Source organism: Scyliorhinus canicula, chromosome 10 (genome assembly GCF_902713615.1).
Source record: "Scyliorhinus canicula chromosome 10, sScyCan1.1, whole genome shotgun sequence".
In the NCBI taxonomy this organism is placed as follows: Eukaryota; Metazoa; Chordata; class Chondrichthyes; order Carcharhiniformes; family Scyliorhinidae; genus Scyliorhinus; species Scyliorhinus canicula.
In genome coordinates, this window is record NC_052155.1 from 122,159,271 (window position 1) to 122,172,478 (window position 13,208).

At 46.3% G+C, this 13,208-nt stretch overlaps 1 protein-coding gene across 1 annotated transcript in view; it reads left to right on the forward strand.

Annotated features, from left to right (window-relative positions):
* Window positions 1–1,590: 1,590 nt before the first annotated feature.
* The window catches only part of zc2hc1a (zinc finger, C2HC-type containing 1A), a 111,826-nt gene continuing 100,208 nt past the window's right edge, over window positions 1,591–13,208 (forward strand). The window contains exons 1-3 of the mRNA XM_038809669.1: window positions 1,591–1,652; window positions 5,518–5,585; window positions 10,180–10,296. Coding sequence (XP_038665597.1) covers window positions 1,628–1,652; window positions 5,518–5,585; window positions 10,180–10,296 — 210 coding nt within the window. The 5' untranslated portion in view covers window positions 1,591–1,627. The remainder of the gene's footprint in view (window positions 1,653–5,517; window positions 5,586–10,179; window positions 10,297–13,208) is intronic.

Genomic DNA, 13,208 nt, shown 5'->3' on the forward strand with positions numbered 1-13,208 from the left:
CCAGGCCAGAGGTCACTGCCAGAGTGTCAGTCCCAGGGAACCGGGGGATGGGGGGGGGGGGGGGGGGGGGAGAGAGTTTACCATTGGCACTGCCAAGGTGCAGGGCCAGAAGGGGGGGCTGGGGTGTTTGCTGAGGGTGGGTCAGTTTGCCCTCATGCCAGTGTGGTGTTGAGGGCGGGGGGAGTGGTTATCTGTTATTTTAGTGGTGGGAGGATGCCCCTCTCTGCTGAGGGATTGGGCTGCTCCCTTTGTTAGTGGGGGATCACCATTTACATTGTGGAGGTGGGAGGGCTGTCTGTGAATGCTGCGTTCAGGGTGCCCATTCTTTGGAGATGGCCGGCCAGCATACAAATACTAAAAGTGGTCACAGTAACTTAATTGCAGTGTTAATGTAAGCCTACTTGTGACACTAATAGAGATTATTATTACAGGTGAATCCCACCTGGTCAGCTCTGCAAGCAGCAGCGGAAAGCACTCCAGTTTTCCCACTGGCAGGGGAACTTAGTCTGCAAATGGGAGAATCAGTGCCCATATATAAGAATAATTATATAACAAATATGATAATGTATTTGTTATAGTTATTTTAAATGTTGTATATGTCTTATTTATTATATATTGCTATATATGTTATGTAATTATTATTGCATAACATATAATGTAGCACATATATAAATCTAATTGTTGTGTTATATGTAATTTTATAACATATAAATATAATGTATAATTTTATAACAACACATAATATGTAGTTTATGTTATATCATATATTATAATTATATAATTATATATGTTATGCAATTAATATTGCGTGACATAAATATGCAGCACATATACAATAACTATATATCTAAATTACATTATAGTTATATATAGCACGTAAATAAATAGAACGTACAAATAGAATTAAAATAATAAATGTAACACAATGAACAATTATTATGGGATGGCATGGTAGCACAGTTGCTTCACAGCGCTAGGGTCCTGGCTGGGTCACTGTCTATGCGGAGTCTGCACCTTCTCCCCGTGGGTTTCCTCCGGGTGCTCTGGTTTCCTCCCACAAGTACCAAAAGATGTGCTTGTTAGGTGAATTGGGCATTCTGAATTCTCCCTCAGTGTACCCGAACAGGCTCTGGAATGTTGCGACTAGGGAATTTTCACAGTAAGCCTACTTGTGACAGGAATAAAGATTATTGTTAATTATAGTCATTATATATTTGTCATATAAGTATTATATATACTTTGTAACATTATAATTAAATATATAATTATTATTAAGGTATTTATTACATTTGTTATATCGTTATTATGTATGTTATGTAATTATTATTAAATGTAATTAAACATATAAATATGATATATGTCATGTAATGATAATAAGTTATTATAATTGAATGTATGATTTTAACATTTACATAAATATATAACAATTATATAACTTGTATGATAAATATATAAAATATTTATTTGTAAAGCTATATATCAGAAACAAGGAAATGTTTGAAATGAATAAAAAGGCCAGTGAGTGCCCTCTGGCTGATGTGAGCACGGGGCGGGGTTGAGTTATCAGCCAATCAGACCGCGCGATGTTTCTGTGTGCCGACCAGTTTGCGTTGCTAATGAGACGAAGATGGAGGCGGTGCCGGTGGTGGGAGGTGAGTGAGTGAGCGGGGAGCTCCCGAACTGTCCTATGGCAGCGGGACCGGTTGCTATTCAGGTGCAGGATGCCGGCAACTTTCCTGCTTCACCCGCTCAATGCGGCCGTAAAGAGAGAGTCCGCATCTGCTAACTGTGGCCATGCAAAGGCCGGGAGTCCAGCCTCATCATCTGTCTCTGTCATGTTTGACAATGGTTGCCCTGTGTTCGTTGTCGATATTCCGAACGTTGCTGGAGTTTTATTTTTCTCCAATATAAAAGCGTTAACGCGTTAAACATTAAAAAAATATTAAGTCCGAAAGCGTGAATTAAATTTTTGGAAAAAGTGCATGCAGCTCTTACCTGCGGTGACTCCTCCCTCTATCTCCGCACTCGATCTTCCCCACCCTTGCTGCACTGATTCATTTGATGAGGTTAACATGGACCGTTTAATTTGGCTTTATAAAAACACTATAAATGGTTCGAACAACTAAGTAAAGCTCTGACAGAGAGTCATCCAGATTCGAAATGTTAGCTCTGTTCTCTCTGCAGAGGCTGTCAGAGCACCTGGGTGGGATTCTCCCAGCCCTGTGCTGGGCTGGAGAATCCCCGCAATGGCACCCTGCTGCCCTGATGCTGGCATGCCATGGAGAATTGGCGCCATCAGTGCCGGTGTGTTCGGTGTGGTGCTGGTCACGGGCTGCTCTATGTGGCCAGGCCGCTGATTCTCTGGCCTGGATGGGCCGAGCAGCCGCTCTAAAGAGGCAGAGTCCCGCTGGTGCCGTCCACACCTGGGTGCAGCCAGTGGGAACTCTGTGCGCAGGGTTTGGGGGGGGGGGGGGTGGCCTGTGCGGGGTGGAGGGGGGGGGGGGCTCTGATGGGGCCTGGCCCGTGATTGGGGCCCACTGATTGGCAGGCTTGCCGGCCTATTTTCTTACACGCCGGCCCCTGAACTCCTGTGCCATGTTGTGTCAGGGCCGGCATGTTGATGGAGGCCACTGCGCATGCATGGGTTGGCGCGGTGCACAGTTCGTGCCGGAACGGGAGGCTGGAGCAGCGTGAACCGGGGCCAGAATCAGTACTCCCTGCGTTCCGTTCACGCTGTTGTGAAAAGTGACGGCGTTTCTGACGGCTTGGACACTGCCACCGAATGGGAGAATCCCACCCCCTGAGTTTTTTTCCAGCATTTTCTGTTTGTGTTTAAAACTTTAAAAAAGTACCAATTTTTTTCCCCAATTCTAGGGGCAATTTAGTGTGGCCAATCCATCTAACCTACACATCTTTGGGTTGTGGGGGTGAAACCCACAGACACTGGGAGAATGTGCAAACTTCACATGGACAGTGACCCAGGGCTGGGATTCGATCCCGGGTCCTCAGTGCTGCAGTCCCAGTGCTAACCACTGTGCCACATGCTGCCCCCGTGTTTGAAACTTAAAGCATATCTAATTCTATTACCATCTGAGTCCAATTCTACTAAATAGGTTTCTACATTGTCATTGGTTTAAAAGCTTTCCTTCCCACTTGTTTTCCACCAATGATGAATTGTTAGAATTAATACTGTTATAGTGTGTGTGTGTATTTGTGTTTGTCCAAATCTGATAAAATCTTAACATATGCCATGTTTTAGCCTGTTTTTGCAGTTGTTTATGGGTGTTAGATGTTGATCGGTTGGAGCCTTTGTGATTGAAAAGGCTTCTAGTTTGGTGGTTGCCTTGATGGCTACATTTGTACTGAATCTGGCTACATTTGTACTGAATCTGGCTACATTTGTACTGAATCTGGCTACATTTGTACTGAATCTGGCTACATTTGTACTGAATCTGGCTACATTTGTACTGAATCTGGCTACATTTGTACTGAATCTGGCTACATTTGTACTGAATCTGGCTACATTTGTACTGAATCTGGCTACATTTGTACTGAATCTGGCTACATTTGTACTGAATCTGGCTACATTTGTACTGAATCTGGCTACATTTGTACTGAATCAGGCTACATTTGTACTGAATCATAGCTGACTATGAAATGAAGAAGTACCTATGAAATGAAAATCGCTTATTGTCACGAGTAGACTCCAATGAAGTTACTGTGAAAAGCCCCTAGTCGCCACATTCCGGCGCCTGTCCGGGGAGGCTGGTACGGGAATCGAACCGTGCTGCTGGCCTGATTGGTTTGCTTTAAAAGCCAGCGATTTAGCCAAGTGAGCTAAACCAGAATGTTGCAGCTTTAATCACATCCAGGTCTCATTGCATTCATTATACTGATGAGTCAGGGCAAAGTCCTGCCAGGCGCCACTATTGATTTGTCAATGTGTGTGAAACCTATGCAGCACTGGTTAAAATTTGCATTGTGTCCTAATTGCATCATAGAACATTGATTTACATATTTTAATAAGCTTTTCTCCTTTTGCAGCAAGAGACTTGTCAACCCCAATTCTGTCATTAATATTTTGGCAGTTGGAAGGAGAATCACTATTTCCAACTGTTTAATCCTTCACCTAAATGCTTTCCTACCAGTTGAGTAGAGGGGTTAAAATTTAGTCCATTATGTCTGTATATGTAAGTTAACACTTAATTAGCCTTTAGCCCTTTTATTTTCTCTGTCCTGTATGGGGTGTTTCCTGTTTTTTATTAAGGGGCAATTTAACGTGGTCAATCCACCTATCCTGCACATCTTTTGTGTTGTGTGGGTGAGACCCACGCAGACACGGGGAAAATGTGCAAACTCCACACGGACCCGGTGCCCAGATCGAACCCGGGTCCTTGGCACCGCGACCCATGTTTGCTGTTATTTTTAAGTAGTTGTTATTTATCTATAATTCTGTGACAGTTCTACTGCTCCTGTCAGTTTAACATTATTTTTGGGTGATATGAGCGAGCAATAAACTGCCATAATTGCGTTTGTTGCAGCTCTCGATCCGGGAAAACAATCTTTGCCTGCATACCTAAATTCATGCACATCGTACTGCCTACTATGTCTGAAAACCGCATTAATGTTAAAAATAGTGCTGATTGTCCCCATGCTTTTGTTTTATTTTAAAAGACCGTTTAGCTGACTTTGTGGATATTTTAGATTTATACTGGTTGCAATTATGCTTTGGTTATATTACAGCTACTAAAAGTCAAATCCCAAGCAGGCGGTGGCTTGCTGTTGTCAGAGTGCGCATTTTGTATTGCTCCATAACTTAACCCCATTTTGCAGTAATATTAAATGTGGCAGATGGCCTATTGGATTTTACATTCTCCAGAAATTAAATCGAAGGAGAAAGGTACCAACTATAATCAATGTACTTCAAAAAATATTGGAGAAACCTCGGATTAGAGTTGGTGTCTGTGTGGAGTTTGCACATTCTCCCCGTGTCTGCGTGGGTCTCGCCCCCACAACCCAAAAGATGTGCAGGGTAGGTGGATTGGTGAGATTTTCTGGCTGTTTTGTATGAAAGGCTAAGAAACCATACCAAAATGAATATTCCTCAACTGGCATCTGGGAACACACCTCTTCACAAAAGCATTTTGGTATGTCTGAGTGTTTTTTATCATACGATAATTCAAAGCACAAGTGAAGGACGACTGGATACTGTTTAATGGCAACCACAAGCAGATTTATTGTTGAAGTACAGGCAGCAATCTCTAGTTCCTTCATTAAGTTCATTATAATTATAAATCTGCTGGTAAACAATGTTGCTTTATTGTTCACCAGGCTTTCTGATTTAAATATAATATAAACTTTTAAGTTGGTATTTGATATCTTGGAAAATACAGACATCCATGTATATGTTTTTTGGAGGACAACAGCTATCTAATGCGTTGAGGATTATTCAATAGTGTATGTCTGTAAATGGATAAACATTAAATATATTTTTATTTTGATATTCTGTTCATGAAGGTGTGGCAACTGAAGTTAATCTGGCACCTTGCAGAACTTGTGGAAGGACTTTTTTGCCAGCAGTGCGGGTAAGTGAATGGTATCAAACGAACTTTCTCCCTTTTCCATTCCCCAACTACCGTTAAATTTCCCAGAGATGTTGAGGTTTTTTTTTTTACTCAGGACTAAGAAATGGATGTCAACATTAATAGAAGGGACATTCAACAACAACTTGTGTTTAGTGCCTTTAATATTAATAAAACATCCCAAGGTGCTACACAGGAGCATGATAAAACAAATGTTGAACTGGATCAGAACCACGTAATGCACAATTTAAACCTATTCTGGGGAAAATACTTCCAACAGGTTAATGTTTTGTATTTTAGTCAAACTTGAAAAAACCTTCCAGTAACGGTGATGTGCTGAGTAGATGCACATCAGGTGGCTCTCCTCTAGACTATAACCAAATAGGCACTTTAGGTGAATTTTGCCTGAAAATTCAACAGAAATTCACCTTGCATCGAGAAAGGAAAGGAATAGAGCCAGCATGCCAACGAACGGGAGCTTGAGAGGCCAAAGGGACTGCAGGAGCAGAGGAAAGGGACACAAGCAGCCCCCCCACTCCCCTCCAACCCACCACCTGGAGATGGATGGAAGGTATTCCTGGCCACAATGGCAGAGGCAAAAGCGATTGATGGATTGGGGAAGGAGGTAGAAGCGCAAGAAAAAAGATGCAGGAGCTAGTGAAGGTGTTAATAGACCACACTGACAAGTCAAAATGTTGATGGCAGCCCAGGGGAGCTTGAAGGGGAAAGCCAAGGACCAAGAGAATAGGTTCCGATGGCAGAATAATCGAATTGTAGGCCTGCCAGAGGGGATCGACAGGGACCAGATGAGCTACATCGACCAAATGCTGGGTGAACTAGTCGGGAGAGACCGCTTCCCCAACCCCCCGGAGATCGACAGAGTGCACAGGTCGCTTTGGCCGAAACCCAAGGCGGGGCAACAACCAAGGGCGATCATCACAAAACCACAGTGATATCAGGATCATAAGAGGATTCTGAGGTGGGCGAGACAGATCAAGGCGAGTAGCTGGGAAGGACACGGAATTCGGGTCTATCAGGACATTGGGGCGGACTTGGCAAAACGCAGGGCCAAATTTGACCAGGCAAAATCAGCCCTGTACAAGAAAGAGGTAAGATTCGGAATGCTGTTCCCAGCCAGAGTCACATTCCAGAATCGGGAACGTTATTTCAACACCCCAGCAGAGGATGATGAATTTGTCCGGTCAAACAGCCTTGTCAAGGGGTAGACGAGGCAGCAATGAAGGCAAAGCAGAGGCGGAAAGCCAGAAAAAATTAAATATGGACACATGACAGGTTTGTGTGGGACTGCTGCCTCGCTTTGATCAGAAAGACGGGGAAGCTCGAGGGCAGCGGAATGTGCGTGAGGCAGGAATCGCTAGCTGAGGCACTAAGAGGGGGCTGCGGCGCCCCTCCCAGTACGGAGGGAGCATCTGGCGGGGGGAGGGAGATACAGAGACTGGTGGGGGGGTGACAAGGAGGGGGCGACACGGTGGGAGGGAGGGAGTGAGGAAGACGGTAGGAGGGCCGGGAGGGGGAAGGAACAAAAGGTTGCTTTTCGGATTGGCTTCAGGGAAGGTGCAGGTTGAGGGAACAAAACGGCGCTACAAAAAGCTCTGCAGAATCACTCCAGAAGTTTGCAATTTGTGGATTGTGGGGATGCCCGAAGGTGCGAAGGCTGGTAGGTATGTGACCAAAATGTTGGAGCAGTCGATGGGGGAGGGGGCCTTTGACTGGCCCCTGGATGTCGACCGAGCGCACAGTGATGCGGAGGATGTGAGCCGCCAAGGGTGATGGTGCAGTTGGACTGCATTCTGGATAAAGAGAAGATACTTTGGGCGAGGCAGATGAGGAAGTGCACCTGGAAAGGGAACGAGGTGCGGCTGCCTCAAGAACTGGGTACAAAACTGCCGAAATAGGAGGGCCAGGTTTAATCTGGTCAAGGCTGCCTTCTTCAAGAATGGGGTGAGGTTTGGAGTGCTGTACCCGGCCCGCCTCTGGGTGACTTTCTGGAAGCGCGGCTATTATTTTGGTGCGCCCGGGGAGGCGATGGAGTTTCTGAGGGACAATGGATTGGCAGGAGAAGGAGTCATAGAAATTTACAGCATGAAACCATGCCCGTTGACCCAACTTGTCCATGAACCCCAGTTTTTACCGCTAAGTTTGTCCCATAACCCCCTATACCCAGTTTTCTCATATAACGGTGTAATGCTTTTCTTAAAAAACATTTTATTAGGGTATTTGTAGTTTTTACAATAATAACAATAACAGCAACACAAACACGGTACATAAAACATATCCATTTCTATCGTGTTCTTCACACCCCCAATCAATGAAACAATAGCCTACATACCCAGATTTCTGCCTCTGCTGACTTAATTTTCTCTGAGAAAACGGCTGCCACTGCTAGACGAACCTTAACATTGACCCTCTTAGGGCAAACTTTACTTTCTCGAGACTGAGAAACCCAGCCATGTCACTAACCCAGGTCTCTAATATTGTGGGCTTCAAGTCCCTCCACATTAACAGTATCCGTCTCCGGGCTACCAGGGAGGCAAAGGCCAAAACGTCAGCCTCTCTTGCCCCCTGGACTCCCCGGCTCTTCTGACACTCCAAAGATCGGCACCTCTGGACTCGGCCCCACCCGTGTTTTAAGTATCGTGGACATAGCCTTAGCAAAACCCTCCAAGCATCGGGCATGCCCAAAACATATGGACATGATTTGTTGGACCTCCCACATACCTCGCACACCTGTCCCCAAAGACCTTGTTCACCTTGGCCACCGTCATGTGTGCCCGGTGAACAACCTTAAGCTTGGCTTATGATAAGGATGTGTTAACCCTGCTTAAGGCATCTACGCACAGGCCCGCCTCTATCTCTCCCCAAAACAAAGAAAAGTACAGCACAGGAGCAGGCCCTTCGACCCTCCAAGCTTGTGCCGACCATGCTGCCCGTCTAAACTAAGTAAGAAGTCGCACAACGCCAGGTTAAAGTCCAATATGTTTGTTTCAAACACGAGCTTTTGGAGCACTGCTCCTTCCTCAGGTGAATGGAGAGGTATGTTCCAGAAACCTATATACAGACAAAAGATGCCAGACAATGCTTAGAACGTGAGCATTTGCAGGTAATTGAATCTTTACAGATCCAGAAATAGGGGTAACCCCAGGTTAAAGAGGTGTGAATTGTCTCAAGCCAGGACAGTTGGTAGGATTTCGCAAGCGTGTGTGCGCGCGTGCCCGCCCGTCCGTCCGTCCGTCCTTTGGAAAAGATGTGTGTCTGACCCTTCCAAATCTCCCTTGCGTGTGAGCCCTTCACCTTCAACCTCTTTTGACCGTAGTGGAAGCAGCTGCCCACAGTAGGACAGTCAAAGCAGCAAGGGGCCTTTAGTCCTCAAGTCTCCAAAGGATGGCAACCAAGGCCATTCAAGGCAACAAGACAAACTACTCAGAAGGCTGACTCCACCCCTGCTGCAGATGTTCAATAGCATGTATTTTTTTCAACAGTACTCATCACAACGAGCTTTAAAATTTAACACCACAGACAATCAAAAGATAACTGCAATTGGGTAAGATTTTATGCATGAGTGCAATCATGGGAGTCGGTCAGCAAATGCAGAAATCTGATTGCAGATGAATTACAATTTGATGATGGAGGATATTGGGATTTTCTGTATTCCATAATTTGATGAGTGACTCCATCCACCAGATTTTCCAACCGCATGGAAATTGCTGAACCTGAATTGTTGGAACTCTTGCAGAGAAAAGTACAGCTATTAGACTTTGGTGTACTTCACTCATCCACTCATGAGAAACCAGGTGAAGACTTTTGGGAGTAAAGGATCCAATTTATTCAAGCTATAGAAAGGGCTTCTGGCAAGTGGGACGCCAGGAAAGCCCCGATTTTTAATTATTGTACAGACATTTATATTTCACAAGATTCGATTACAAGAAATTAGCATATAACAATTACTAGTTATCTATGTCCTTGTCCAATCAGGATTATTGATTTAAGGTTACATCATGCATAGTATATAAGAATAATTAACCAATCACATTAAGGATTTGCATGCTTAATTAAACTATCCAATCAATTTGTATGTTTGTTGCAATTGGTAATATCGGCAGTCTGATATTTGGGGTGTAGCCATCGATCACCCACCCCTGCCATTTTAGCGGCTCCTGTTAAGGCATGGTTTGTAATCCATCTATCCTCCCTGCTGTTATCAGCAGAGAGATTGGAGCCCCAGCAAATGGTACAGTGTCCCACATTGAGCAACAAATCTTTGAGATCTGACACCTGTAAATTCCACACCTGGAAACTGGCCTTTTCAGATGCAAAATTGTGTCCTTTTACTATTACATTTAGCAGTTTGTTTTTCCGCAGTCGGAACTGTGTAATTCTGACCTTCTCCCAGTATAATGGAATTAAAGTTTACTAAAGTTTTTAAACTGGCTTCAGTGTAATATTTCATCTAATGATGCCCAAATAGCCCTCTTCAGAACCAATGAAATGTAACTTGTTTTTGTAGATTAACTATAATTTCAAATCGGATACTGCTGCGTCTAACACAACTTGAGATTGTTTTTAAAAATTTTTGCAGTTAAAGCATGAACCCATCTGCCAAAAAAGTGCTCACAAGAAAAGAAAAGCCTTTGACTCCAGTAGGCAGAGAGCTGAAGGAACTGAGATTTCCGTCATAAAACCTCTGAAGCCCAAGGTAAGTTGATACCATTTTACAGGATTTTTAGTGGCTTTATTTTCAAACTGGTTAATATACAGTAAATGGGATGAGTCCGATATCCCAGTCTCTGTTGTACCTTTTGGAAGCAATCGCTTTTTTAAAAAAATTGCCCTTGCCTGAAGATCTCCCTATTTGTCCATTTGTACAACTTCCATTGTATTTTTAATAATTGCAAGAATATGGTTCAGTATATACTGTGCAGCTAGAAATGAGTTACTTGTGGTTGAAATTTGAGATATTGTTTCAAACTTTGATTGGGAAGCTTCATTAACTTATTCTAGAATGCACCCATCTGCCCCAGTTCAATCCTCACTCCTGTCTACCCAGAGCCTCCAACATGTTACCCATAACTTCCGAATGTGTATTGTGTGGCATATACTTTATTTTCACCAATATGGAATAACTAGATTTTTTATAATTTTCATAGTATTTTATTAGAGTGAGAAAAGCTGTAAAATATGATTTGTCATTTGCCTTGTGCATGAAGTTTATATAAAACATATAGGGCGCAATTCTCCAGAAAGATTTCTAAGTGTGGTAGTGAGCAGGAACTGCCGTGAGCTTCCCAGTACTCAGCGAGGCCAGGAAAGCTATTCAACGTTAATTGACCCACTTCACATGGCCCCACAGGATTCTCAACGCAAATGGAAGGCTCACCAGCCGATTCGCTGGGACGGTGCTCGCCAGTTCCCCCGCTAATAAGGTCAAGCAGCACTTAAAACAACACCTGCACAGCCAACCCTAGCCATGGTGTCAAGACTACCAGCCCCATGATTTGGGAATGCAGAGCTGGGGTCCATGATGCATGGAGGGATGTCCTGTGTCCGCCAGGGTCCTGGAGGGTGAGCCGCCTCCCACAAAGCCACCTCAGCAGAATGTCCGACGCGCAGGGGATGTGACCGAGTACCAGGATGACCTTGATGAGGTGCTGTGGGCTATGTCCTGCTCTCAGATGGGGATGGCTGAGCTTATCCCATTCGCAGTCACTGAGGAGCACCGCCAAGGGCGTCGCCACCATGGTGCAGACATCGGGGAACCTCATCATCCTCTGGCAGAGCCAGATGACGCAGGGTGTCGTGGCTCGAACCAGCTACCTCTCCTTTCCAAAGTGAACCCCGGAGCCCTATGGGCACCGAGTGGATGGAGAGGGCGCTGGATGCCAACCCAAACATGACCCATGGAGTGGGGTGGTGACCACCAGCTCCCCAAGTTCACCCCTCTGAGGCTGCATCTGGAGGTTAGCAGATGGGACAGGGCAGCATGGCTGTGCATGTGCCGTCGACAACAAAGTCAGGGTCCCCGGACGCAGAGGATGTCCTCCGAGGCCATAGGTTGTGGTAAGCAGCCGGCTGCCTCCACTGCAGATGTGCATTGGGGGTTGGGTGTGGGCGGGGTACCATCGGAAGAGTGGGGAATTGTTGGACACCTGTGACAAGATTAAGAAAACCCTTGACCACAAGCAGTATGGCACCTCTTTCACTTTTTCTTCCACAATGCGACCCGACTACCGAACCCATTGCCCATCTCTCCAGGCATCTCCCCCTCCCTGGGCACACCGTGTGCAGGTGATGGGTGTCAGCAAGCACTGAGCAGACGGCAGGAGTCAGACTGACATAGATTGAGTAGCACTGGCGCTCAGCTCCGTGGGTTATCATCATCCCCTACCCTCTACATGACCTGCTGACGGTGCCGACACTGTCCCAGAATTCTGGAATGATGTGACAGACTCTGGGAGGGTAGGAAATGGGGGGGGGGGGGGGGGGGGGGGGGGGTGTGTGTAAGTTATAGATGACGTACTGGGCCATGTCCTAAGTGAAGCAGACATTTATGAGGGCCTCCGGGCTTGCCGGACTCCCGTCGCTGCAGCCTCTGGCTGGTCCTCTGGTTCCTCCCCAGGATCATCCTCCAGTCCTTGCTGGTCCGAGGCCTTCTCATCATCCTTGTCGTCGTCCTTCTTTGGGAATGTCTGAATGCCCCAGGATGTAGCTGCCATGCACAAACATGCATGATCTACATGTGGTGGTCAAACACGAGCTGAATGTTTTAAGGATTGGCACCCTTCCTGTTAATGTAGGGCACTCCCTGATGACCCAGTGAATGCAAGGCGACATGCGTGCAGTGTCTCAGCCCCTATACCTGGTGCATCTTGGCGATGGCTGAGAATCCTGCTACCCGGGAATCCTGTTGCCCAGGCTTGGCCCATATCAAAGTTGAATAAAGTTTTCCGCCCGGGCAAACAAGGCATCGGATGCACTTGTAGGCTGTGACTTGCAGGAGGCCACACGAGTCACGAGTGATCCCGAGGCGTAAAAGCTCAGGGCTGCAATGACCTTGATGACCAGCGGGAGCAGGTGTCTTTCTCCCACCATGAGGACCGCGAGGACATGGCACAGACTTTGCACTGTCTCCTTTGTTGAGGTGGAGCCTCCTGCGACATGCGCTGTTGTTCATTTGTTCAAACGACCAGCGACGCCTGTACACCTGGGCCTTGCGGACTGGCCTCCCTCTCGGGGGTCCCTCCCTGGCCTGATTGGTGGCCGTGTCCTCTGGGTGGCCGCGTCCTCTGGGTATGTGGCGGCGGGATCCGGCATGTGGACCGCAGCCTCTAGCATCTGCAGATGCTGCTACCGCCATCTCTGGTATCTGGCTGCCCGGTCTACCAGCAGCACCACTAGGACCTGCACAGCGGAGTCCAAAGTACCGTCCATATCCTTCAACATCTGTAAGGAATTGGGAGAGGGTGTTGGACTGACCAACAGCAGTGGCTCCCACCCCGGGCCCTCCATTCCCCCCCCCCCCCCCCCCCCAAATTGATCCCCAACATCTGGATCGCCCTGCCCATGCACCCTTGGCTGCAGTGCACTCCTCATCCAGATACCTGAACATAA